We start from the raw sequence: 24,807 nt of genomic DNA on the forward strand, positions 1-24,807 counted from the left end.
GTCTAGTCACATAAGCAACACCTGAAGTGAAAAACTTAATTTAGTTGAGTTGGGGAATTTGGTGGGGCTAAAAAGGTTTGAGGGAGGAGATGAAAGTTGCAATCATTTGGGGCGTCTGGGTGGCCCAGTCGTTAAGCGTCTGCCTTCGGCTCAGGGCCTGATCGAGCCCCGTGTCAGACTCCTCTGCTGGGAGCCTGCTTCTTCCTCTCCCACTCCTCCTGCTTGTGTTCCCTCTCTCGCTGGCTGTCTCTCTCTCTGTCAAATAAATAAAATCTTCCAAAAAAAAAATTAAAAAAAAAAAGAAAGCTACTTTCTGAAAAAAAAAAAAGAAAGTTACAATCATTCATTTAATTACTGAAGATCTGGTATAAGGTCTGGGTTGTTTGTATTAGCCCTCTGACAACGTGTTTCTCTGGTAATGGTCAAGAAGCATGATCCATTAAAAAATATTAGCATAATAACTGCTTGACCTTAGAACAACTTGGTGCCTGTCCTCTTTATACTCCCAAACGCTAGACTTTATATCAGCATGCTTTGACCCAAATTGCTCTTCTAAATAGGATTTGTCCTAATCTTCACTTTGTACTCACTACTGAATTGAAAAAATTGAAACTTTTTAGAGATTTGGGTAGATAGATGGTTGTGTTGAAACAAGACTAATGACTAGGAGGGTAACTGGATTAAATACAGACAAAAATACTCATAGAACCCTTAAATATAGACAGAATCTATCAATTTATGAAGGAAGTTGAAAATGGTGAGCAAGAACATCTGGAGTTTAGATGGACTGTCTGGACTCAGGATGCTGCTGTTCAGCAACTGAAATTTCTAACTCCCCTCAATTCAATCAGAGACATGTAGAGGAATCTGGAGGAATCAGGACAGTCATGTGCTAAGTGGTGGAAATTCTCAGGCTACCTCCCTCCCTTGTAAATCATACTGCTAACTGAAGGACATGGTTGAGAGATACATTTTTTTTTCATTCAGATTTTTGTCCTAATGAATGAGGGAGTAGATAATGCGAAGAGAGAGTATAGAATATATTTCTGATTCTAGGGCTGTGAGAACTAGGCAATCAATTTGTAATATTCTCATTTGGTTAGAAAAGGAAAGATGAAAAAATCATTAGTGGTACATACAATCCCAGAGACCATCTGCTCCAAAAATAAGTTTTGTTTTCACTGCCCCTTATTCAAAGAGACAGTTATTTCAATAACTACATTACTTAGTAGAGTCTGAAAGACAAAGACTGTGAAAACATGTATTTAAGGTAGAAAACAGGGGTGCCTGGCTGGCTCAGTTGGTAGAGTATGTGACACTTAATCTCAGGGTCATGAGTAAGCCCCACATTGGCAGTGGAGCCTACTTAAAAAAAAAAAAAAGGACAGAAAACAAACTTTAAAAAACTTAATAAATGGTTTGCTCTATATCTCATTCACATTTTCTTTCTTTTTTTTTTTTTTTTAAAGATTTTATTTATTTATTTGAAAGAGACAGCCAGTGAGAGAGGGAACACAAGCAGGGGGAATAGGAGAGGAAGAAGCAGGCTCCCAGCGGAGGAGCCTGATGTGGGGCTCGATCCCAGAACGCTGGGATCACGCCCTGAGCCGAAGGCAGACACTTAACAACGGCACCACCCAGGCGTCCCTTCATTCACATTTTCTGACTGGAGAACTCCAAATCCCACTTAGATATTCCTGCTTATCCAAAAGCACACTGGGTGGAAGTAAACCAAGAAATGAGAGAAAATGATTATTGGGTGTGTGTGGGTTCACCTAGTTTTTTCACCTCTGTAGTGGAAAAATACAGGGAAATAAAGTCTGTTTACAATGGCCAAAGTTTATGGAGAAGCCCTGAAGCTGCTCACCCAAATCACAAATCTGATTCAAGGGAAGGAAAAAAAAACGATGAAAAACATCTCATCACACAAAACTCAGTGTGGTGTCTCTGACAGTCACCAGCCAGCAGAGGAAAAAGGAGAAACCCACCCACTGGCTTTAGGATTTATTGAAGGCTGCCAGCACAGCCCAGATCATCTCTGTGGCACTGTGCTTTGTCCCCTCCACTTCAGGGTCCAGTTCTACTAGGTCCTTGGCTCGATTCATAGCCACATCATACTTGTCATCTGTCAGAGAGGAGAAGACATTCTCTAGCACATCAGAGGAGTGGGCTAGCACCAGGAGTGCTAGTGTTCGCTTGTCCATACGCTGAGGGTCATTTACCCACCGCTCTAGGACACTATCTTGAAGTTTTTTCACTAGTCGCTGTTTCTCTGTTGTATTGGTCACTGGATGAGTAGTCATGTCAAATAGGAGGAAATTCTGCTTCTCAGTGGTTAGAATACCCTTTTCTACTAGGTTCTTTGCAATTCGCTCTCTTACATTTCTTAGCTGGTACTGTAATTTGAAGGGGTTCCAGGTCTCACCTTTGGGGGAAAAAAAAAAGAAGACTTGAACAACACTATAACTAGACCTAACTAGACCTAACACGACATCTACAAAACATTCCACCCTAACAGCAGAATACATATCCTTCTCAAGTGCACATGGAACATTCTCCAGGACAGACCATATGCTAGGCCATAAAATCAGCCTTAACAAACTTAAAAGGACTGAAAACATCCAAAGTATGCTATCTAACCACAACAGAATTAAATTAGAAATTAATAGACAAAAATTTGGGAAATTCAAAAATATGTGGAAATTAAACAATACACTCCTAAATAACCAATTGGTCAAAGAAGAAATCACAGGAAATTTTTAAAAATGCTTTCAGTTGCATGAAAATGAAAACACAACAGACCAAAATTATGAGCTGCAGCTTAAACCAGTGCCAAGGCAGAAGTTTATGACCCCAAATGCTGTATTAGAAAAGGAGATGTCAAATCAATAACCTAACTTTCTACCTTAAAAAAAGCAGAAAAAGAAGAGCACATTAAACATGAAGGAAGCAAAAGAAGGAAATAATAAAGATTAAGAGAGGAGATAGATAGAAACAATGAAAACAATAGAGAAAATCAATAAAACCAAAAGTTGGTTCATTGAAAAGATCAACAAACTGACAAACCTAGGCTGACCAACAAAAAAGAGAGAAGACTCAAATTACTAAAATTACGAATGAAAGAGGAAACATCACCACTGACCTTAAAGAAATAAAAAGGACAGTAAGAGGACACTATAAACAACAGTATGCCAACAAATTAGATAACCTAGAAAAAATGAACAAATTTCTTGAAACACACAAATTACTTAAATTGACTCAAGAAGAAAGACAAAATCTGAATAGATCTATAACAGTAAATAGATTGAATAAGTAATTTAAAATTCCCCCTCAAAAGCATGGTTAACATGGGTTAGTGATAATTCTACCAAATGTTTAAAGAATACTACTAATCCTTTACAAACTCTTTAAAAAAAAACAGATGAGGAGGGAACACTTCCTTAAGTATTACTCTGATACCAAAACCAGAAAAAGACATCACAAGAAAACTATAGACCAATACCCCTTATGAATATAGGTACAAAAATATTCAACAAAATACTACCAAAAAGAAAATCAAGCACATATAATAAACACTATGTAACAAAATTAGGTGGGACTTATACCAGAAAGGCAAGGTTGTTTTAATACCCCAAAATCCAATTATGTAACACATCATATCAATGGAATGACAGAAAAAAACCAAATGATCATCTCAATCGACACAGAAAAAGTATCTGACAAAATCCAACATACTTACATGATAAAAACACTCAACAAACTAGGATTAGGTAGAAACTTCCTCAACCTGATAGACAGCATTTACATAAAACCCACAGCTAGCTTCATACTTAATGGTGAAAGAGTCAGTTTTGTCCTGCTAAGATCAGGTACAAGACAAAGATGCCATTTCCATCACTTCTATTTAGCACTGTACTGGAGGTTCTAGCCAGGGCAAAAGAAGGAAGAAAAGAAAGAAAAGAAAAGAAAAGAAAAGAAAAGAAAAGAAAAGAAAAGAAAAGAAAAGAAAAGAAAAGAAAAAAAGAAAACGGGGCTTTTCCTTATAATAAAATGCCAATTGCTGGGGCGCCTGAGTGGCTCAGCCGTTAAGCGCCTGCCTTCAGCTCAGGTCCTGGGATCGAGCCCCGCATCAGGCTCCCTGCTCGGCAGGAAGCCTGCTTCTCCCTCTCACACTCNGGGAGGGGAGGGGAGGGGAGAGGAGGGGAGGGAAGAAAGAAAGAAAGAAAGAAAGAAAGAAAGAAAGAAAGAAAGAAAAAGAAAGAAAGAAAGAAAAGCATTCAGATCAGACAGGAAGAAGTTAAGCTATTTTTATTTTCAGATGACATGATCTTGTATACAGAAAAATCTAAGGAATCCACTTAAACTATTTCAACAAATAAATTTAGCAAGGTTGCAGAATACAAGATTAATATACAAAAATCAATTGAATTTCTCTTCATTAGCAACAAATAATCTGAAAATAAAATTAAGAAAACAATTACATTTATAATAGCATCAAAAAGAACAAAATACTTAGGAATATATTTAACAAAAGTAGTATAAGACTTGTACACTGAAAATTACAAAATATTGTTGAAAGAAATAAAGATCATCTAAATAAATGGAAAGACATCCCATGTTCATGGATTGGAAAACTTCATATTCTTAAGATAGCAATATTCCCCCATACTGATCTACAGCTTCAGTACAATTCCTATTAAAATCCTACCTTGCTTTATTGTAGAAACTGACAAACTAATTTTATAATTCATATGGAAATGCAAAAGACCCAGCATGGCCAAAAAAATCTCGAAAAAGAAGAATAAAGTCGGAGGGCTCACGCTTTCTAATTTCAAAGCTATTATAAAACTATAATAATAAAAAAAAAAACCACCAAAAACAAACAAAACCTACAATAATCAAGAGAGTGTGGTACTGCATAAGAATAGACATATAGATCAAAAAAAGAGTCCAGAAATAAACCCATACATTTATGGTCAAATGATTTTTGACAATGGTACCAACATAAATCATGGAGGACAGAACAGTGTGAGGACAAATAGTGCCAGGACAACTGTATTTATATTTTCATGCAAAAGATTGAAGTTGGAGCTCTACCCCATACCAACTCAAAATGGACAATAGACCTAAATGAAATAGACAAAGCTATAACCTCTTAGAAGAAAACACAGGAATAAATTTTTAAAAAAGATTTTATTTATTTGAGAGAGAGGGAGCACGTGCATACAAGAGAGAGAGCACAAGTGGGAGAAGGAGAGGCAGAGGGGAAGGGAGAAGCAGGTTCCTCGCTGAGCAGGGGCCCAATGCCGGGCTCAATCCCAGGACCCTGGGATCATGACCTGAGGTGAAGGCAGACGCTTAACCGACTGAGCCACCCAGGCGCCCCAGGAATAAATCTTCATGTTAGGTTAAGCAATCATTTCTTAGCTATTACACAAGTAATAAAAGAAAAAAAGATTAATTGAAAAGTATTAAAATTGAAAATTTTATGCTTTGAAGGACACTATCAAGAAGTGAAAAGACACAGGGGCGCCTGGGTGGCACAGCGGTTAAGCGTCTGCCTTCAGCTCAGGGCGTGATCCCGGCGTTATGGGATCGAGCCCCACATCAGGCTCCTCTGCTAGGGGCCTGCTTCTTCCTCTCCCACTCCCCCTGCTTGTGTTCCCTCTCTCACTGGCTGTCTCTATCTGTCGAATAAAAAAAAATAAAAAAAAAAAATCTTAAGAAAAAAAAAAAAAAAAAAAAAAAAAAAAAAGAAGTGAAAAGACACAGAATGGAAGAAAAGTTTTGCAAATCCTGTATATGATGAGATTTGTATCTAGAATATATTTGAAAAGTACAAATCAATAGTAAAAAAAAGGTAAACCTAATTAAAAAATAGAAAAGGTATTTGAATAGACAATTCTCCAAAGAAGATATACAAATGGCCATAAAGATGGTCAACATCATCAGTATAAGGAAAATCCAAATAAAAATCACAATGATATACCACTACATACTCATTAGGATAGATAAAATAAAATAAAAAAGAGAATAACAAGAATTGATGAGAATGTGGAAGAATGAAAACTCATACATTTAAAATCTAGTATGGGGTGATAGTGGGGAGACAAAAATAGTATTTGAAGTGGGCCCTAATGACAAACTCAAACTGGACATAGATGATAAGGTTCTTTAAATTGTTAATCATTGAGGTATGACATCAGGGATGATGACAGAGTATGAAGTGCCAGACATTCATCTCTTCACATAGACAATAATTACACTAGAACCTAGAATCTTTTCTTTTTCTTTTTTTAAACTAGGTTCCACGCCCAGGGTGGAGACCAACACAGGGCTTGAACTCACAACACTGAGATCAAGAGCTGGATGCCTCACTGACTGAACTACCCAGGAGCCCCTAGAATATATCTTTTTAATAACTATTTGGAACTCTGGAATCAATATGAATGCTCGTAGGTTCCAGGCCAAGGCTTGACTGGCAAAATGTGGTTCATATAGGCCAATTTCAGCCTTCGGCCTAATAGTGGCTACTTAGCCCCTACCTCCCAGCCCTGTGATAGGAACCTATAGGGAGGGCAATCTGTGGTTTTGGTGAAGCTTGCTGGAATCAGGGTGGGCAATAAGGACCTTGTCCTTGAAATATCAGGATCTGTGTTCTGATTACAGATTGCAGTTTCTCATGGCTGACATGAAACTAGAAGCTGGATGCCACTGTTCAAATCCCCACCAGGTAAAGCAGTTTCCAGGGGATACAAAGGATAAGCACTGTGGGGTTGTTTCTGTTTTTCCACTAAAAAATGTATCCTTACTCAGGATAAGATGTACCTCACAAAAAACCCGAGTCTGAAGCTTTCTCCTCAGTCTGATCCACAGCACAAAGACACTGTGCAACAGCAAACCCTGGGAAATGGGGAGACTGACTTCCAGAATTACCACATTATAAGATTCAAATGTTCAGTTTTCAAGAAAAAAAATCACAAGGCATACAAAGAAAGAGCAAAGTATTACACATTCAAAGAAACAAAAGAAATGGACATAATATGTGCCTCAGCAAGTATAGATATCAAATTTACCAGACAAAGACTTGAAAACAACTGTCTTAAAGATGCTCAAAGGCTAAGAGAACATATGGACATAGACAGGGAAACAACATATGAACAAAATGAAAATATTAATAAAGAGAGAGAAATCATAAAAAGGAAACCAAAAAAAGTTTGGAGCTTACATACAATAGCTGAAATGAAAAATACACTATATGGGGTCAAAAGCAGAACTAAGTAGGCAGGAAAAGAATGAACAAACCTGAATATAGGAAACTGAAATTATATAGTCTGGGGAACAGAAAGAAAACAAATGAGAAAAAGTAAACAGAACCTAAGGGACCTCTGGTACACCATCAGATGGACAAATACATGCATTGTGAGAATCCCAGAAGGAGAAGAGAGAGAAATGGGGCAGAAAGACTATCTGAAGAAATAATGGCTGAAAACTTTCCGAATTTGATAAAGGACATGAATCTACAAATCCAAGAAGCTTAATGAACTCAATGTCAGATAAAGCATCCATACTGAGACATATTATAATCAAACTGTCAAAAGCCAAAGATAAAGAATCTTAAAACCAGGAAGAAAGAAGTGAGTCATCACATAAAAGGGATCCTCAGTAATATTATCAGCTGATTTCTCATCAAAAAATTTGGAGGGCAGAAGGCAGTGGGCTGATATATTCAAAGATATAAAAGGGGAAAAAAAAAACAGTAAAAGGAGAATTCTATATCCAGAAAAACTGTCCTTCAAAAATGAAGGAGAAATTAAGACTTCCCTACATACACAAAAACTGAGGAAGTTTATTACCACTAGACTTGTCCTGCAAGAAATACTAAAAAGGAGAGACCCCTGGGTGGCTCAGTCTTGGTTTTGGCTCAGGTTGTGATCTCAGGATTGTGAGATCCATGCTCAGCGGGGAGTCTGCTTCTCTCCCTCTCCCTCTGTCATTTCCCAGCTCACGCTCTCACTCTAAGATATATAAATAAATATTAAAAAAAAAAAGGAAATACTAAAAAGGAGTCCTGCAAGTTGAAATGAAGGGAAGCTAGACAGTAAGTAGAAGCGGTATGAAGAAATGAAGATCTACAAAAAAGGTAAATACATGTACAAATATAAAAGCTAGTATTGGTTTGTAACACTTTTTTTTTTTTTAAGATTTTATTTATTTATTTAACAGAGATAGAGACAGCCAGCGAGAGAGAGAACACAAGCAGGGGGAGTGGGAGAGGAAGAAGCAGGCTCATAGTGGAGGAGCCTGATGTGGGGCTCGATCCCATAACACCGGGATCATGTTTTGAGCTGAAGGCAGAAGCTTAACGACTGCGCCACCCAGGTGCCCCTGTAACATTACTTTTAATTTTCTATGTGCTTTATTTTTTTTAAGATTTATTTAATTAATTAATTTATTTATATTTTAAAAGATTTTATTTATTTATTTGACAGAGACAGCCAGCAAGAGAGGGAACACAAGCAGGCGGAGTGGGGGAGGAAAAAGCAGGCTCCTAGCAGAGGAGGGCTAGGATCCAGAACACTAGGATCATGCCCTGAGCTGAAGGCAGACACTTAACGAATGTGCCACCCAGGCGCCCCTTTTTTTAAGATTTATTTTAGAGAGCAAGTGAGTGAGCATGAGCCAGGGGAGGGGTAGAGGAAGAAGGAGAGAATCTCAAGCAGACTCCCCACTGAGCATGGAGCTGACTTGGGGCTTGGTCCCACAACCCCAAGATCATGACCTGAGCCAAATTAAGAGTCGGACACCCACCACCCAGGTGCCCCTATATGCTTTAAAAGATAAATACATTAAAAAACAACTAATTTATGTTATTGGGCACACAACATATAAAAATATAATCTGTGACATCAAAACAGAAAGAGGGTGGAATGCAGCTTTATGGGGCAGAGTTTTTACATGTTATTGAAGTTGGTATAAAATCAAATTAGGTTGTTGAAACTTTAGGATGTTAAATTCTATGGTAACAATAAAGAAAATATCTATACAAAAGAAAATGAGAGGGAATACAAATGTTTCACTACAAAAAACCACCTAAACACAAAAAAAGACAATAATGCAGGAAATGAGGGACAAAAACCTATAATCATGCAGCAAAGAAACAGCAAAATGGCAGAAGTGTCTTTTTATGAATAATTATTTTTATTTGTTTATTTTTAAAAGATTTTATTTATTATTTATTTAAGAGAGAGCAAGTGGAAGAGAATGAGTGGGGGGGGAGGGGCAGAGGGAGAGGGAGAAGCAGGCTCCCCGCTGAGCAGGGAGCCCAACACGGGGCCCAATCCCAGGATCCTGGGTTCATGACCTGAGCTGAAGGCAGACACTTAACCAACTGAGCCACCCAGGCACCCCATGAGTAATTACTTTAAATGTAAATAGATTAAGCAATTCAATCACAAGACAAAGATTGGCAGAATGGGTTAAAAAACATCATCCAACTATATGCCATCTACAAGAGACTCACTTTAGTCACATTATCGACCAATAACTCTTACGAATATTGATGCAAAAATCCTTAATAAAATATTAGCAAATTGAATCCAACAGCATATTAAAAGGATTATTCACCATGAACAAGTAAAATTTATCCCACGAATGTAACATAAAAAAATCAAATGGGGAAAGGATCTGAATCCTTTTTTCCAAAGAAGATAAGAGATGGCCAACAGACACATGAAAAAGTGCTCAACATCTCTAATCATCAGGGAAGTGCAAATCAAATCACAATGAAATATCACCTCACACCCGTTAGCATGGCTGTTTTCAAAAAGACAAGAAATAACAAGCATTGAAGAGGATGTAGAAAAAAGAGAACCTTTGTGCACTTTGTGTGAGAATGTAAATTGGTGCAGCCACTACAGAAACAATACAGAAGTTCCTAAAACGTTAAAAATAGAAGTATCATATGATCCAGCAATTCCACTTCTGAATATTTATTCACAGAAAATGAAAATGCTAACTGGGAAAGATATATGCACTCTGATGTTAAGTGAAGCATTGTTTACAATAGCCAAGACATAGAAGTAAACTAAATGTCCATCAATGGATGAATGGATAAAGAAAATGTATACACATGCACATGCGTTAGCGCGCGCGCACACACACACACAATGGAATATTACTCAGCCATAAAAAAGAAATCTTGCCATTTGCAACAACATGGATGGAAACTGAGGGCATTATGCTAAGTGAAATAATTGAGACAGAGAAAGACAAATACTGTAATGATCTCACTTACTTATAGAACCTAAAAAACAAAAACCCAAAAGGAGTGCCTGGCTGACTCAGTCAGGGGAGTATGTGACTCTTGATCTCAGGGTTCTAAGTTTGAGCCCCACAATGAGTGTAAAGATTACTTAAAAATAAAATCTTAAAAAAACAAAACAAAACCCCAAAACAAAACAGAAAAGCCCACAGATACAGAGAACAGATTGATGGTTACCAGAAGCAAGGGATGGGGGGGGTGGGCAAAATGGGTGAATGTAGTCAAAAGGTACAAACTTCCAGTTATAAAATAAATAATTCCTAGGGATAATATACAGCATGGTGACTGTGGTTAATGACACTGTATTGTATATCCGAAGGTTGCTAAGAGAGATCTTAAAAGTTCTCATCACAAGAAAAAAAATTTGAAACTATATGTGGGGATGGATGTTAAGTAAACGTATTGTGATCTCTTCACAATTTACATCAATCCTGAATCAATGTGTTCTACATCTGAAACTAATACAATGTTGTATGTCAATTATACCTCAATAAAAAAATAAATAACATAATACATCACATTAATAGAGTGAAAGAAAAAAGCCAAATAGTCATCTCACTTGACTCAGAAAAGACATTTGGCAAAAATGAACACACTTTCAAAACAACAACAACAACAACAACAACAACACACTTTCATGACAGAAAACTAGGAATAAAGAAAATTTCTCAACATTGTAAAGGATAGGTATGAAAAATCCACAGCTAACATCACATTCAATAGTGAAACTGGAAGCTTTTCCTCAAGGGTCATGAACAACACAAGGATGACGGCTTTCCCTACTGCTATTCAAACCAGAGCTGTTAGAGAAGGGAAAAAAGATGAAAGGCAACCAAATTGGAAAGGAAAAGCTAAAACTATCTCTGTTTGCATGTGACATGATCCTATCTATAGCTGACCCTTGAACAGCCTGGGAGTTAGGAGTGCCCAACCCCTGCACAGTCCAAAATCTGTGTGTAACTTTTAATTCTTTAAAAACTTAACTAATAGCCTAAACTGAAAGCCTTACTGACAACATAAACAGTCAATTAACACATATTTTGTATGCTATATGTATTATATACTGTGTCCTTATAATAAAATAAGCTAGAAAAAAATGAAATATTAAGAAAATCATAAGGAAAATACATTTAGAGTAATGCATTATATTTATTGAAAAAAATCCATGTATACATGGACCTGCATGGCTCAAACCCATGTTGTTTAAGGGTCAACTGTATAGAAAATCCCAAAGAATGCACAAAAATGCTACTAGAGCTAATAAACTAATTCAGCTAAGGTGCAGGGTAAAAGAAAAACACACAAATATCAATTGTTTCTACATACCGGTAAAGAACAAAGGAAATTAAGAAAGCAGTTCCATTTATAATAGTGTCTAAAAGAATTAAATACTTAGGAATAAGTCTAACCAAGGAGGTGAAAGATTTCTATGCTGAGAACTATAAAACATTGCTGAAAACATTAAAGATAACCTAAATAATGGAAAGACATCCCATTTTGATCGACAGGCAGACCTGACATTGTTAAGGTATCAGTACCACTCGAAGAATCTACAGGCTCAACACAACCGCTAATGACATTCCAATAGCCCTTCCCACCAAAATGGGAAAGCTGATCCTCAAATTCACATGGAATTGCATGAGGCCCAGGATAGCCAAAACAATCTTGAACAAGATAAAGTTGTGGGACTCATACTTCCCAGCCTCAAACCTTAATATAAAGCCATAGTAAGTAAAACAGTATGGTATTGGCATAGGACAAACATAGATCAATGCAAGAGAACAGACAGCCCAGAAATAAATCCTCCCATCTATGATCAACTGATTTTCAACAAGGCTACTAAGATTATTCAACGGGGAAAGGGCAGTCTTTTCATGGATATGAGACCAAAAGTGCAGGCAACAAAAGAAAAAATAGATAAATTGGATTTCATCAAAATTAAGAACTTCTGTGCGTCAAGGATTACCATCAAACAAGTTGAAAAGACAACCTACAGAATAGGAGAAAATATTGGTAAATGATGGATCTGATAAGGGATTAATATCCAGAAAATATAAAGAAGTTCTAAAACTCAACAACAATAATAACAGGGAGCCAACAGGGTGGCTCAGTTGGTTAAGCATCTGCCTTTGGCTCAGCTCATGATCTTGGGGTCCTGGGACTGAGTCCTGCATTGGGCTCCCTGCTCAGTGGGGAGTCTGCTTCTCCCTCGCCCTCTGTGTGTTCGCTAGCTCTCTCTCAAATAAATAACTAAATATTCAAATAAATAAATAAATAAATAAAATCTTTAAACAGAAACAATAACAACAGACCCCAGTTAAAAAATGGGCAAAGGACTTGAATAGACATTTTTCCAAAGAAGATCTATAAATGGCCAATAACCTATGAAAAGATGCTTATCATTGGCCATTACGGAAATGCAAATCAAAACAACAAGATATCCCTTCATGCCTAGTAGGCGAGCTATAATTAAAAACAAAACAGAAAAAAAACAGAACAAGTGTTGATGACAATGTAGAGAAACTGGAACCTTCATGCATGGCTGGTGAGAGTCTAAAAGGGTGCAACCTGTATAGAAAATAGTTTTGTGGTTTCTCAAAACATAGAACTATCATATGACACAGCAATTCTACTCCTAGGTATATATCCAAAAGAATGGAAAGCAGGGACTTGAATAGATATTTGTATACTAATGTTCATAGCAGCATTATCCACAATAGCTAAAAGGTGGAAACAGCCTAAGTGTCCAACAACAAATGAATAATAATAAAAAAAAAGGGTAGATCTAATCAACGGAATATTATTTGGCCATAAAAAGGAATGAGACTTTGATATATGCTACAACATGACCAGACCTTGAAAACATTATGCTTAATGAAGTAAGACAGATACAGAAGGACAAATATCGTATGATTCCATTTTATGAGTTACCTAGTACAGGCAACTTCATAAAGACAACGAATAGAAAAGAAGTTGCCAGAGAACGGGGGGCGGGAAGAAATAAGGATGTTTGGGATGATGAGAAAGCTTTGGGTATAGAGAGAGGTGATGGTTACATAACACTTTGAATGTATTTAATGTCACTGAATTTACATTTACGAATGGTTAAGACAATAAAGATTATGCTCTGTGTACACCCAGAAGAAATTAAAACACATCCACAAAAAACATGTCTGTGAATGTTCATAACAGCATTATTCATAATAGCCTAAAAGTGGAAATAATCCAAATGTCCATTAACTGATGAATCAATAAATAAGTGTGGTACATCTATACAATGAAATATTATTTAGTGATAAAAAGGAGTCAAGGTAAAACTGGGGAAGTTCTAATAAGATTGGTGGATTGTATCAATGCCAATATCCTGTGGGTCATATTATATAATAGTTTTGTAAAAGGTTATCACTGGGGGACTCTGGGCAGAGTGTATAGGGGTCTCTCGGTATTATTTCTTACAACTGCATGTAAATCTACAAATATCTCAATAAAAATTTCAATTAAAAAAATTGTCCCAGAAGGTGACACTGGCTGTGATCTCAAAGTGTCCTGTTTTCTCCTAAAATTCTACTTACTTATATTAAAGTTTTTGAACTTGCCCTTAAAAAAAAAGGAGGATGAGGTATTGGTACATGCTAAACCATGGATGAACCTTAAAAATACTGGATCTTAAAGCCAGTTACAAAAAAAGGTTGTACATTTCATTTATATGAAATATCTAGAATAAGCAAATCTATAGAGATAGAATGTAGATTAGTGGTTGGCCAGAGCTGGGCAGGAGGCTTGGGAAAAACTGCTGAGTATGGGGTTTATTTTTGGGGTGATGAAAATGTTCTAAGTTTAGACTGTGATGATGGCTGCACAATTGTGTGAATATACTAAAATCCACTTAATTGTGTACTTTCCATGGGTCAGCTGTAAGGTGTGCGAATTATATATCAATACAGATGTTAAAAAATTTTCTTGTGAAGAATACTGTTAGAGAGCTGGGGTGGGGTGGCAGAAGTAAAATGAAACTTTGGAAAAATTTTTGTATTGATTAACTGTGCCTTTTCTGTCCCTCTTTAATACAGTTAAACAGTGAACCATATATTTCTTACCCAGCAGCTTGAAATCCTGTACTCATTTTCTTGAACTAGTAGGATAAAGATTACAAAGTGTGGAATTTTTGAACCATTTTGAGCCATTTTACCTGTGAGTAGCTCTATCCATGTCTGGACGGTTTCTGTGGGTTCAGTTGCTTTGATGTGTTTGAGAGTTTCATCCAGTAAAACATCCCCTGTTGGGCTATCTGACTTTAGCAGTACCTTTAAAAGAAGAATCAAGGGACCCTGGTTCATTTACTTAATTCAAATTAAAATTTTTCAGTATACCATATATACATTATTGGTCAAGTGTTGTAGGAAATGCAAAGCAACATAGTATACTGTCCCTTTCCTCAAGAAGTTTAAAATCTAGTATGGGGTAATAGTAAGGAGACAAAAATAACATTTGAAGTGGATCCTAGCAACAAACTGGATATAAATGATCATGGAGAAAATACACAATAACAACTCTTTGGGTCTGGAAAACCAACTTGGTTTTTTAAAAAATATTTTATTTATTTATTTGAGAGAGTGAGAGAAAATGAGCAGGGCCGGGGCGGGGGGTGCAGAGGGAGAGGGAGAAGCAGACTCCCTGCTAAGCAGGGAGCCCGATGTGGGACTCGATCCCAGAATGACCTGAGCCGAAGGCAGACACTTAACCGACTGAGCCACCCAGGCACCCTGGAAAACCCGATTGTGAAACAATTAATAAACGTAGGAAAGTCAGAAAAGGGATCAGTTTTGGGGGAAATGTTGATTAAGTTTAGTTTTAACTGATAAGGGATAGCCAAGTTGAAATGCCTACTCAACAGTTAAATAGGGTAGAAAAAGAAGGCCTAGGATTTGATAGGATAATATCAAGGAGGTGACAGATGAAGCTGTAAGGTAAATGATATCTCCAAAGGGACAGAAGTTATGCAAAAGGATACAAACTGAGACTTAGATGTTAAGGAATGGAGAAGTATAAGAAATAGGGTACAGCCAGAGAAGCAAGAAAATGTAATATAACAAAGGCCAAGAATGGAGAAAACCTCAAGTAGGAGGTGGTGGTCAAAAATGTCAAATGTCACATATAGCTTAAAAGAAAAATAAATTGAAGACAAAAGAGAGGGTGGTGATGGGACACCTGGCTGGCTCGGTTGATAAGAGCATGTGACTTTTTTTTTTTTTTTAAGATTTTATTTATTTGAGACAGGGGGATAGCGAGAGAGCAAGAGTCGGGTGGAGGGGTACAAAGAGAGGGAGAAGCAGGCTCCTGGCTGAGCAGAGAACCCGATGCAGGGCTCGATCCCAGGACCCCAGGATGATAACCTGAGCCAAAGGCAGATGCTTAGCAACTGAGCCACCAAGGCGACCCTCCCTGCACCTTTTTAAAAGATTTTATTTAATTGACAGAGAGAGAGTGCAAGTGACACAAGCAGGGGGAGCGGCAGAGGGAGAGAGAGAAGCAGGCTCCCTGATAAGCATGAAGCCTGCTGCGGGACTCCATCCCAGGTCCCCAGGATCATGACCTGAGCCAAAAGGCAGATGCTTAACTGACTGAGCCACCCAGGCGCTCAGAGTATGTGAGTCGTGATCTCAGGGTTGTGAGTTCAAGGCCCATACTGGGCATAGAGCCTGCTGGTGATACCTAAAGAATGTAGTTTTGGTAGAGTTCTGAGTATGACAGTGAAGTTATGGGTGGAAAAAATAAGTAGTAAAAAATGGAGACAGGAGTATAGCTCACATGGTGGACCTGACTTGCTATAAATGGAAGGAGAAAAATCTAATGGTTATCTGAGCATGACTAGAGTTCAACAAAGACTCACCTGACCGATGTTTGTCCCCCCTCCTATATAACACTCCATTTCATAATGTTATAAATATACAGGGAGTAATAACAGCATCTTAAAGTGATTTTTCTGAATTAAAAAGACAAAACCATAACCTTCTTATAACTCTTTTGATGATGGATATTTGAATTTCTCCCTCTGCTATAGGTTAATTAAAATCTGTTAGACAATGGGACAACTGAGTCAGTGATATTTATCTTGTTTCACTATCAGATCTTCCCAATACCCCCAGGGGCACCTGGGTGGCTCAGCTGGATAAGCGTCTGACTCTTGATATTAGCTCAGTTGATCTCAGGGTCATGAATTCAAGGCCCTCGGAAAAAAAACAACAACAAAACTTCCCATTTCTCCAAAACGGACCATTGGTATCTGCTCTTTTGTAAGTTAGGAGGATGTCCACAGAGATGATGTACCTTTCTGTCCAGAAGTCGCTTCTTACGCATTGTGGGGGGTTCCAGATAGATTCGACCCCGCATGGCCAGCTCTATCAGGATACCCCCTCGCAGGCCAGATGATATGCAGTCATTCCAGAAAGATGTGTAACCCTAGAAAAGGCAAAAGAGAAGAGAGAATGTTCTGAAAGGGTTATAGACTTGCAGCAAGCACCTTAAGGATGGCTTACTTTGTTGTGATTCATTTCATGTCACATTACATGAACTCAAAGCACAGAGTAAGAAAATAGAATCTCTTTAATCCCCTTAATCTAACCCCCCCCAATAAGGTTTTCTGTCTGACTTCCAGCTCTTTGTGAATTCCCATGGTTCAGCTGTTAGTTGATAACCGGCATGTCAAATTTTAATTTTTGAAAAGAATTTTGGCTCCTTGGAAATGTTTCCATGACACCCTAAATTTCAAAGTAGAATATAAATAAGGAGAAAAATGTATACACCATTTGAGCCTTTTACTCCTCCAAGACATGTTTTATTTGCAAGCTATTTTGATGGGTGGTGTGGTAGAAACCCAGCTCTGCCACTGACCTCTTAAGTGCCTTGGGTATGTTATTTAACCATTTTCAAGCTCAATGTCCTCATGTATAAAACAGGGACACTACTATCTATCTTTCTAAGTTTGTTGTGAGGAATAAATTAGATGTTACATACAAAAAGGCATTTAGTAGAGTGCCTGGCATATCGTAGGCACTTAAATATTAGTTTTCTTTCCCTAGGAGCTATGGGGGTACAAAGACATAGAAGAAATACCCACTGTCTTAAGGAACAAAAAAACCTAACTGGAAATACCATAAAAAAGTGAGGAAAATTATGTGATAATATAAATTTTAAATAAAAGCTCAATTGAAAAAGCAGCAGAAGACTGGCAAAAATGACTACTGGAAGTTTGATTTAGATGATAGTTTTTCAAACTATAAATCACATTTGGGCTAGTCGGAAACTTTTATGGAACTTGAACTGTGGTTTGAATAATAGGTTGAATTTTTCAGAGAAGGGAGGGTTTTCCAGATGAAGATGAAGGAAATCACCCAAATTCTACTATTTGTCAAAAGGGCATTCTAAGCAAAAGCATAAAGGAAAGAGACATCAAATATGTTTAGAGATCTAACTCAAGGACATGAGATCAAGTTGGCTGGGACCAGGCTGTGGAAAATCTTGATGCTCTGAACTTTTACTGAAAGGCAATATTGAATCCTGAAGGTTCTGAGCAAGGAGTTACGATTAACACAAGAAGACCCGTCAGTTAATAGAACTGTTCAACACTAGCCATCTTTGGGTGCAGCGCTCCCTCTCATGGGAGAGAAGATGGGTGAGGTGTTGACAGGGAAGTTTTAGCATGGCTTTAAAGTATCACTTTTAATGGTCACTATATAAATCACTATTTAAAAATTTTTATTTTACTTATTTACTTAGTTTTTAATTTTTTTAAAAAACAAGCTCCATGCCCAAACGGAGCTTGAACTCATGACCCCAGGATCAAGGGCCTCATGCTCCACCAATTGTGCCAGTCAGTTTTTGTGCCAGTCACAACTCACTATTAATAGTAGTGATGTCTAATATTTATTGGATACTTACTATGCAGATTTGCATTCAGCTTTTTTGCATGCACTATCTGATCACATCTTCACAACAACCGTACAAGGGAGGTACTACTACCCACATTTTAAAGATGAGGAAACTGATGGAGGTTCTGTGACATGACAGGGGTTACAAAGCTAAATAGTGGCAAAGAATTTAAAAAAAAATTTTAATTCCATTTTTCCTTTTTATTGGTTTAGAAGTTATGCACTCTCTTTTCTTTTCTTTCTTTCTTTTTTTTTTAAAGATTTTATTTATTTATTTGACAGAGATAGAGACAGCCAGCGAGAGAGGGAACACAAGCAGGGGGAGTGGGAGAGGAAGAAGCAGGCTCATAGCAGAGGAGCCTGATGTGGGGCTCGATTCCATAACGCCAGGATCATGCCGAGCCGAAGGCAGACGCTTAACCGCTGTGCCACCCAGGCGCCCCCTGCACTCTCTTTTCTTCAGGAAAGTTATCCTCGAAATATTAACATGCTTGACAGTTAATTTAAAATTAATACAAAATCTAATTATTTTAAAATGAATCAATATTTAACCACTCTTCTAGTCGACCAATATTTTATCTGTTTTTTTTTACTTTGCATGTTAGACATTATTATTAGCATTAGCATTATTTTTAGAGGTAGCACTTGTTTAGATTTATTCAGATACTTACCAATGTCTTTGCTCACCATTCCTACCTGCATCTTAGACCTCCCTTCTGGTACCATTTTCCTCTTCCTAGAGCAGAATTTCCTTAAGTGAAAGTCTGTTGGAGGCAAACTATTTTATCTGAAAGGTCTTTATTTCAGTATTGTTTTTTAAAGATAGTTTCTCGGACATAACATTCTAGGTTGATAGTTTTTTCACATTACACTTAAGATATTAAGCCCTCCTCTTCCAGCTTACACTGTGGCAGTGAGAAATGTCTCATTCTTATTGATTGTGGTTGCTTGTAGGTGATTTGCCTTCTTTTCTTAGGTCCCTTAAGATCCTCTCTCTTGGTGTTTTGTAGTTTGACTATAGCATGACTATGTGTGAATTTACTTACCCTGTTTGGCATACGCTTTTTGTATCTGTAGGTCCATTTCTTACTTTTCAAAAACTCAACTTATCTCTAAGAATTTTAACTCTCCTCCATTTTCTTTATTTTTTCCTTCTGGGACGTCAATCTTTATTTTAATCCCCATGTCTTTTAATTTCTCTTTTATATTTTCCATTTCCTTTGTCTCTAAATTGCTTTCTGAAGGGTTATTTCATATCTGGCTTCCAATTTACTCTCTCCATCTGTGTCTAACCAAAAGATTATGATTTCAACTTCGATTTTTTTCATTTCTGAAAGTTCAATGTAGTTATTTTTCACATTTGCTCAGTTATTTGTGATCAATTCTTTTTGTTGTTCCTTTTGTGATTCTTTTATTTCTTCAAAATGTCATAGATATTTTATGTTTTCTGATCATTTTAATATGTGAAGTCCATGAATGACCTATTATTTGTGATTTTTGCTGAATCTTTCTCATGGCTATTTGATTCTTTGTATGTTTGATATTTGATCAAGAAGTGGCCCATACTCAATTTTTTTGTGAATCTGTGAGATCCCAAAGGCCTAAATTAAAGATGTCTTCATTCAGAGAGGAAGATCTGCATTTGCTTCTGCTGAGAGTCAGGCATGAGGGGATTGGGGGACTGCCACACAACTGGGACCACATTTATTTTATTATTTTTTAAAGATTTTAAGCAATCTCTACACCCAACGTGGAGCTCGAACTCACAACTCCAAAATTAAGAGTCGCATGTTGGGACGCCTGGGTAGCGCAGTCGTTAAGTGTCTGCCTTCGGCTCAGGGTGTGATCCTGGCATTCTGGGATCGAGCCCCACATCAGGCTCCTCTGCTGGGAGCCTGCTTCTTCCTCTCCCACTCCCCCTGCTTGTGTTCCCTCTCTCACTGGCTGTCTCTGTTGAATAAATAAATAAAATCTTAAAAAAAAAAAAAAGAGTCGCATGTTACACTGATTGAGCCAGCTAGGTGCCCCCAGCTGGGACCACATTTAAACCAAGCTTCCCCATTTTATCTCAAGTCTGAGGTTTATTTCTGACTATCCAATTCCTGGATCTCAGGACTGATTTGATCATTTTTCCCAGGGCAATCTGGTTTTCATGTTTGTTTATTGCTCATCTCTAGGATTTTAAGTTTGGTGCTGAAGACTTCTTACTTTCCAAAGGCCCAACAGTACTTTAGAAATTATGTCTATTCAAGACTTAATATCTCTGACCACTATACTGTCAGAGACAGAGGTCTTCTAATTCCAGTTTTCCCATGATAGCCAGGATGATCTTTATGTTCAAAGCTAATAATGATATAACTCTCTTCCCCTCTGCTTAAAACTCTTTCAAATGCTCCTCCCAGTCAAGTCCAAATTCCTTAGTCTAACACTCAAGCCAAGAGGTTACTCACTGGTCTCTCCCTGGTGTCTTTCCCCTAGAACACTATGCTCAGCTTTCCAGAACTATATATTTTTTTAAGTTTATTTTTTAGTAATCTCTAAACCCAATGTGAGGCTCAGACTCATGACCCCAAGATCAAGAGCTGCATGCTTCTCAGACTGAGCCAGCTGGGCGTCCCCAGAACTATTTAAGTACTCTTAATATATCATTTTCGCCTATTGGCCTTTGTACACATTGCTCTCTGTCCAGAAAAACCAGTACCCTTCTTTTCCCAACTCTCCTTGTTCTTAAGGACTGTGTACAGGGATCACATCTTCTATGCACCTTCTCCGACAATGTCTTTCCTTCTACTCCACCCTCTAGGTTAGGTTCCCCACCTGGGTGTGCCTATATATACTTCTCCCTTATCATTTCTTTTATCACACTGTAATCAACTGTCCTCAGTAGACTATAAGTTCCTTAAGGAGAGAGTATCTGACTAATAATACACAGTATTTCTCAATGTTTCCTGACAGCCTAAATTTAGGATTCAAAGTAAATATGTTAACCTGGCAAAAGCTCAGTTTGAACCATAAACATCCCCCTAAAACTATCCACATTTCCTGTGGGCCTGATCTTAGATTCAAAACTGGGATTAGATCCATCTACTACTTGCCTCACGGCTACATCAAAAGAGTCATATTTAGAACTCCTCTTTAAGGAGGGTGTAGGCTTTTTTAAAGATTAATCATTGGTTTCATGCAATTCAGCTGCCTAATTAAGGTTAAACTATAACTTTCTTCAGGACACATAATTTATTTAGGCAAAACTTTTATATAATCTTGGTAATTTTATAAATCTCAACAGGTGTGCAAACACATCAGCCAGTATTAAAGCAATTAGAGGAAACTAATTTGTTTTTTTCATTTCTTCCTGACCACACAACTTTTGTTACAGTAACAGTGATGTCAGATTGTCAACAGAACTGTAAATGAGAAGCACTGTAAATAAAGAAACAATGGATAGCAGGAAGTAGAAATTATGCTTTTTAATATCACTCCCATCATAGCATCTAACTTAAAAGTCCCCAAATGAGGTTTTTTAAACTTTCTTTTTATTGAGTCATGCATCATAATAGAAAAAAGCTTAAAAATACACACATGGAGTTTTAAAAAATAATTATAATTTTAGGTCCATATTCTTCTAAATAAATACATCCAGCAGTACTGGTGAATTCTCAAACCATCTCTGATAAAGATTCTGTGTTAAAGGGCCAGTGCTTCAGTATGCAGGCTGATCTCGCACACGCATAGTAAAGCTCACCATTAGTCATCAAATTTAGTTATCAAAGGCTCTACACACGAGGGAAAAGAGAAAAAGAAAATTTTAGGATTTACTAAAACAAATGGAATCACACATTGCCTCATGAACAACAGAGAGTCTTGAAGGCTTGGCAGAATAAGATCTTTGAATAGTGGACTTTGTTTTGTCTTAATTAGAAATGTAATAAATGATTATAAAAAAAGGAAAAAAGATTGTATTATAGAAACGTATAACTTATAAAGTGAAGTTTATCTGGAGGGAATAACAGTCTAGTGTGTATTTTCTAGATTTTATATACATATTCTATCATTATTATTATCATTTACAGAAACTTCTACAAGATACTGAGTGGCACCTTTTTCACTTCACCATTATTTTGGCTCTCTCTCCACACGAGTAAATACAGATCTACCTCATCCATCGTAATGGCTACACGGTATCGCACTTTAGATGTACTGTTATTTATCTATTCAAGGCTTTACTGGCGTACATTTGCTTAAAATTTTTGTCATTACAAAAAAAATGCCATGAAGAAATATCATTGTGTGTGTTTCTGTTGAATAAATTCCTAGAAGAAATTTTGGGGTCAAAGATTATACATATTTGCCTTTTTATTTTATTTTTTTTTTATTTTTATTTTTTTAAAGATTTTATTTATTTATTCGACAGAGATAGAGACAGCCAGCGAGAGAGGGAACACAAGTAGGGGGAGTGGGAGAGGAAGAAGCAGGCTCATAGCGGAAGAGCCTGATGTGGGGCTCGATCCCAGAACGCCGGGATCACGCCCTGAGCCGAAGGCAGACGCTTAACCGCTGTGCCACCCAGGCGCCCCCATATTTGCCTTTTTAAAAAGAGAGTTATTTATTTATTTGAGAGACAGAGAGCATGCATGGGCATGGTGGGGGGGGGCAAGGGACAGGAGGAGAGGGCCAGAAAGCCCTAAGCCGACTCCCTGCTGAGCCAGGAACCTGACTAGCGGCTCCAACCCAGGATCTCGAGATCACGACCTGAGCTGAAGCCAAAAGTCAGACGCTTCACCTACTGTGCCATCCAGGTGCGCACAGATCTACACTTTTGATCCTGTCATTTTGTTCTTAAAAAAGGTAGGGCAATGAGATTTCTCTCTTTCTTTCTTTCTTTTTTTTTTTTTAGATTTTATTTGAGAAAGCACAAGCAGGGGGAGGGGCTGAGGGAGAAGCAGACTCCCCACTGAGTGGGGAACCCTACATGGGGCTCAATCCCAGGACCCCAAGATCATGATCTGAGCCGAAGGCAGATGCTTAACAGACTGAGCCACCCAGGTGCCCCAGCAATGACACTTAAATAAATTCAGACAGTCAACATTTTATGCTGAATTTCCGTCTAGTCAAGTATTCTTTATTTAAACTTCCTTAAAGACACGCCTTAAAACAACTCTGAAAGTTAAAAGTTTTAAAGTTGCCTGCTTGGGGTAAAAAGGACAGAAAACAAAGCAACTTAAAGCATCATTAAAAACTATGCTTACAAGGAGTTTTAAAAAATAATGTTAGAAAATTCTTATGAATTTTCACCTGGCTGGCTCGATTAGTGGAACATGCGACTCTTGACCTTGGGGCTGTAAATTCAAGCCCAATGTTGGGTGTAGAGATTATTTAAAAATAAAATCTGAAAACAAAAAAAAAAGAGAGAAAACAAAAAAAAAGAAAGAAAATTCTTATGATAAAGTTTAATGAAAAACAGCCAAATACATAACTGCACATTCAAGATTATCACAGTTACGTAAAATACCTTACTTTAAAAAATGAGGCTGCTTTAAAAAATGGTTTTCTAATTTTTCCAAGTTATATACACTGAGAAAATATCATTTTATTAGAAAAAATCTCAGAAAAAAATAATCTTTTCCTCTCTCCAAATCTGAAGATTCAACATTAGAACTGCTTCGCCTTCCATGAAAGAAGAAATCTTACTGTCTTTTTTTTTTTTTTAAGATTTTATTTATTTGTCAGAGAGCGAGAGAGCAAAAACAAGGAGAGCCAGCAGGCAGAGGGAGAAACAGGCTCCCCGCTGAGCAAGGAGCCTGATGGGAGATTCAATCCCATCATGACCTAAGCCAAAGGCAGATGTTTAACAGAATAAGCCACCAAGGTGTCCCCTTCCTGCGTCTTCTTAAAGCCTTTTCTATATGCCCATGTCTGTATAATGACTTCTAGGGGATGTCAAGAATTACCAGAAATTAAAAAAAAAGAATTATCAGAAAATTACACAAGCAAAACTAATTTTTTTCCTCTAAAAAATTACTTTAAAAATAGTTGTTACTGTTTTTCTTTAAAGTGCTTTATTGCGATATTAGCTTCCAAGATTTGAATTAAATTCCTCTTATATAAATTAATGTGATTCATTCTAACTCCAATTAATATTTCTATGTCCACATAGCCAATAGAGACATTTCATAAAAGAGATTAAGCATTAAAAACTTACTCAGCTTAATCATAACGGGGAATGAGGAACTGTGACCTGGATGTTATTCTGGTTTAACACATGATCTTGGTATGACTAAGGATAGACTGTTAACCTAAACAAATGGACAAAATTTCTCAATCACGAGAAGAATCTTCATGAAGATTATATCCTTTCAGGCTTATTCAGGAAGTTGGGTGAAATAAACAAAGCTAGTCATAATGATCAGTTTATTAATTTTCTAAACTCTGTTTTTTCTTAAAATAAAGCCATTATCAAAAGTTCAGGGAAAAAAAAAACATGACAATGCTTTATCGGTGAAAAAGAAATTCAAAATAAAGGAAAACAACTGATAATCTTTGGATAGTCCTACATAA

The 24,807-nt window shown here is 37.2% G+C and overlaps 1 protein-coding gene across 2 annotated transcripts in view; it reads right to left on the reverse strand.

Annotated features, from left to right (window-relative positions):
• Nucleotides 1-1,819: 1,819 nt before the first annotated feature.
• The window catches only part of GOLPH3L (golgi phosphoprotein 3 like), a 39,622-nt gene continuing 16,634 nt past the window's right edge, over nt 1,820-24,807 (reverse strand). For both annotated transcript variants that reach the window (XM_011225156.3, XM_002919361.4), the window contains 3 exons: nt 16,652-16,783; nt 14,514-14,628; nt 1,820-2,425 (listed from right to left, as the gene is read on the reverse strand). In XM_011225156.3, the coding sequence (XP_011223458.1) occupies nt 1,998-2,425; nt 14,514-14,628; nt 16,652-16,783 (675 nt within the window). In that variant the 3' untranslated portion in view covers nt 1,820-1,997. The remainder of the gene's footprint in view (nt 2,426-14,513; nt 14,629-16,651; nt 16,784-24,807) is intronic.

This window comes from Ailuropoda melanoleuca, chromosome 2, assembly GCF_002007445.2.
Source record: "Ailuropoda melanoleuca isolate Jingjing chromosome 2, ASM200744v2, whole genome shotgun sequence".
Taxonomy (NCBI): Eukaryota; Metazoa; Chordata; class Mammalia; order Carnivora; family Ursidae; genus Ailuropoda; species Ailuropoda melanoleuca.